Source organism: Kogia breviceps, chromosome 1, assembly GCF_026419965.1.
Source record: "Kogia breviceps isolate mKogBre1 chromosome 1, mKogBre1 haplotype 1, whole genome shotgun sequence".
Classification (NCBI taxonomy): domain Eukaryota; kingdom Metazoa; phylum Chordata; class Mammalia; order Artiodactyla; family Physeteridae; genus Kogia; species Kogia breviceps.
The window spans coordinates 114,384,018-114,387,713 of NC_081310.1; the positions used below are offsets into that span (position 1 = coordinate 114,384,018).

At 50.2% G+C, this 3,696-nt stretch overlaps 1 protein-coding gene across 2 annotated transcripts; it reads right to left on the reverse strand.

Moving 5' to 3' along the window:
- Positions 1–284: 284 nt before the first annotated feature.
- LOC131745558 (glutathione S-transferase Mu 3) lies at positions 285–3,420 on the reverse strand. 2 transcript variants are annotated; one of them, XM_059046064.2, is made up of 8 exons: positions 3,256–3,420; positions 2,800–2,875; positions 2,396–2,460; positions 1,380–1,461; positions 1,202–1,302; positions 982–1,077; positions 782–892; positions 285–482 (listed from the first exon to the last, which is right to left on the reverse strand). In XM_059046064.2, the coding sequence occupies exons 1-8, from the start codon at positions 3,283–3,285 to the stop codon at positions 384–386; spliced, it is 660 nt and encodes a 219-aa protein (XP_058902047.1). In that variant the 5' UTR covers positions 3,286–3,420; the 3' UTR covers positions 285–383. The 2 variants fall into 2 exon arrangements, with proteins under 2 accessions (XP_058902047.1, XP_058902067.1); XM_059046084.2 differs by lacking the exon at positions 782–892 and having other exon boundaries at positions 3,256–3,401.
- Between the last annotated feature and the right edge of the window lie 276 nt (positions 3,421–3,696).

The window sequence follows — 3,696 nt, forward strand, 5'->3', positions numbered from 1 at the left end:
ATCATTTTTATCACATATATAAGGGTCTGTTTCTGAACTCCAGTTCCGTTGAGTTCATAGTACCACACAGTTTTACTTACCTTCACCAGGTCTTCACAGGGGCTCTAGTCTCATTTAACACACTTGTCATCTACAGCTGTGCAATCTCACCTTTATTTCTAATACTCTGAAGGGCTGGGCAAGAACCTCTAGCCCTTGAACTCAGGTGTGGGGTGGGGGAATGTCAACATTGCAGTGATTGAACTTTGGCCTTTACTCCCAAGAGACATCCAGCTGGACACCAGTAGCCTCAGTGCTATTTATTGAAATGAGCAGAGAAGAGAAAGTACAGGCCCCCTAGGGACAGGATGGAACAAAACAAGCAGTGCAAGTATGCCTCCTGCTCAGCATATTCTCTTGTTGCCCCACTGGGCCATCTTGTTGTTGATGGGCATCTTAAGGAAGCGGTCAGACTGCATGTAGGCAGCTATTTTCTCCAAGGCCTGAAGGGAAAGCACACCAAACCTTATAAAGACTCTAACCCAGCCAAAAGACCCATTCCAAAACAGCAACACTCACATGCTGCCTGACTCCAGCCCCAAGCCCCTCACTCCTGCCATTTCTTGTAGATAGTGCCTTCAAGGTATAGAAGCCAGGGCCTTCCCAAGACTTAAAGGCTTGGAGGTGTCCAACCTTGATTCCTTTAGGCAAAAGCTGGTGTTGGGCAAGAATCTACCACAATGGGGTCCCTTGGGGCCTGGGGGAGTCTGTTTTTGTAAGAGAAAGGTGCAGGGAGAATCACCTCAAAACGGCACATGAAAGCCTTCAGATTTGGAAATTCATCCAGGCACTTGGGCTCAAAGATATGGTTCTGATCTAACACATCATAGGTGAGGAAATCCACAAAGGTGAGCTAGAGGGACGATAAGATCATCAGGTCTGGGGAGTTCATTAACACCTGCAGAGATAGAAAGGGATCCCCTCCTTTTCCTTTCTTCCTACCTTTTCCCCTGCAAACCATGAGTATTTCCCCAGGAACAAGGAGAACTGTTTCAGTTGTCCAGGTAGCTGTTCCAAATACTGAGGCTTCAGTTTTTCCTGGGAGAGAAGTAAAAGGGAAAGTGAGAATAGCTGTCATCATCTGCATGCGAATGGAGCAGAATTAACACTTGGGTTCCTAAATGCTCCTTTTTCTTGATGCCTTCCTGCTAAGGAAGCTCACGTGGTCAGGGTTGTAGCAGAGTTGTGTCAGTTGCATGCGAAAATCCATTATTTGGTTCTCCATCATGTCCACTCGAATCTTTTCTTCTTCAGTCTCACCACCTGTAGGCCAAACTGTCATTTGGTCTTATCCACCCCCAGGTGAGCAGCCCTCACCTCACCAGCCCTACCCCACTCACACATATTGTGCTTGCGGGCGATATAGCGCAAGATGGCGTTGCTCTGGGTGATCTTGTTCTTACCGTCCATGAGATAGGGCAGCTGGAAGGAAAAGGACAGGCCAAATGAACAACCTGACTCTCTCTTGCCTACCTGCCTCTCTCTCCTGGGAAAGATAAGACTTGCAGGGAAGTGAACAGTAGAGAGAAGATGCTGTGTCAGGAGAAAGAAGAGAGTAAGCAAAAGTTAGTAACTGGGTCCGCACCTGATTCTAGACAGGGGTGCTTAATCTCTGTGTGTGTGTGTGTGTGTGTGTGTGTGTGTGTGTGTGTGTGTGTGTGTATGCCATGGACCCTTTCTTTCTTTTTTTAAAAAAATTATTTATATTTGGCTGCATTGGGTCTTTGTTGCTGCATGTGGGCTTTCCTTAGTTGTGTCTAGCGGGGGCTACTCTTCGTTGCAGTGTGTGGGCTTCTCATTGTGGTGGCTTCTCTTGTTGTGGAGCACAGGCTCCAGGCGTGTGGGCTTCGGTAGTTGTGGCACATGGGCTCTAGAGCACAGGCTCAGTAGTTGTGGCCCACGGGCTTAGTTGCTCCGTGGTATGTGGGATCTTCCCAGACCAGGGCTCGAACCCATGTCCCCTGCATTGACAGGCGGATTCTTAACCACTGTGCCACCTGGGAAGCCCTGGACCCTTTCTTAGAATAGGTTTTTAAATGCATAAAGCAAATTACATATATTTACACGATTTATATAATATTAAAATAACAAAATTGTAAGAGTAATATGTGCCTATGAATGCATTAAATAACAAGAGGTAATAACTATCATACTTTCAAAATATAGGTGTAAATATTTATTTATAATATCTGCAACACATTAATGTAATACAAAAATATCCATTTTCTACTAGTGACAAAGTCACAGGCATGGCTAATAATCAAGGTCACTGATTGCCTATACTCACAACAGAAGCAATTGTTAACTTTTAGTTAGTAGTTAGTGGAAATGAAAATGTAATTTTTTCTCCACCTACGTTAGGAAAGTCCAGGTCTAGTTTGAATTTCATATCCAGCCACTGGCTTTTATCATAGTCAGGAGCTGTAAGAGAGAGAATGAAGTGGGATCCAACCTCCTTAATATCCGACCTGAGGAGAGTGGAAAGATCTAAAGACACACCCTAATTCCAATACCTCACATACCTAGGCCCCCAAAGCTTAACCATTACTCATAAAATGTTAAGACAGGGTTGGGCTATGGCAGAGAGAGAATCCCAAGCTCTCTCCCCACACTGGACACAGCAGAGAGCTCCCAGGTGATTGGGGCATAAGTCCCACCCGACCTCGTCGTGATGCCACCCTCAGGGCAGAAGAAGACAGGGACAGTTGGAGGGCCTGCTCGGCTTAGCGCGGCACTCCACTGGCACCAGAGGGGCACTACCTTCCCCGCACGTGTATCTTTTCTCTTCATAGGCTGTATCCGTGAACTCCAGGAGCATGCGGATGGCATGCGCCAGCTAGGGAGTAAAAAAGCTCCCCGTCAGCATCTGAACAGCTCCCAACGGCACCCCCAAACCCCGCCCGTCAATGCCCCCGCCCCCTTCGGGCCCAGGGTTGCCCAGACGCTGCATCCCGACGAGGGGGTAGTTAAACGGCTCCTGAGACCTACCCCGTTGGGCTTGCTGCCCTCAGCCCCTCTCCCCAAGGCCAGCGTATCCAGAGGCGGGGCAGGGGTTGGCCTCCGCGGCCCAGGAGCTCGGCTGGGGCCGGCCGCGCTGCGTTAAGCGTCGCGGCGTAGGAGGTTTGGCCCCCGAGTAGAACCCCTTCTCTCGGAGACCACTAACCGTGAGCCCCCGGCCACCTCCGCGAGCGTCTTGGCAACTGAGACGGCACTCACCCCGCGAATATCCCAGTAACCCAGAATCATGGTCGACTTCAACGGCACTTCGATACTGCGTTCGTGCCTTCGCAGACTAGGGGTAGATGGTCGACAGGGGCTTTATACCCGACGTAAGTAGGTGGCACCAACGTGCGCGCCTGACTCCGCCCCCACCGTCGTTTTCCCCTCCGAGTGTCCGCCTGGCCACGCGCAGGCGCGACTTCTGCAGTCCCTGGCGTTGGGGGCGGACCATCCCCGGGCTAGGCAGGGGAGGAGAGTGACCTGGACCTGGGATTGGGTCTCTGCATTCTCCACGCGGGAAGCCGAACTGTGTTTGTTTACTAGTGCCAGTTAGGGTGGGAGAAGCCCTAACAGCCTAGGCGGTGAGGGCCCTGGTTACCCCGGGAGAGTGCGATTCATGCCATAAATATTTATCTAGCGGGGGTGGGGGGTTTGGAG

Bases quoted from the DNA above. Each gene is read 5' to 3' on its own strand.
- LOC131745558 (XM_059046064.2), bottom strand. From the start codon at position 3,285: ATGATTCTGGGTTACTGGGATATTCGCGGG. The intron at 2,876-3,255 runs GTGAGTGCCGTC...TTTACTCCCTAG, and splicing joins GTTACTGGGATATTCGCGGG to CTGGCGCATGCCATCCGCAT. The intron at 1,303-1,379 runs GTGAGTGGGGTA...TTTGGCCTACAG, and splicing joins CGCCCGCAAGCACAATATGT to GTGGTGAGACTGAAGAAGAA.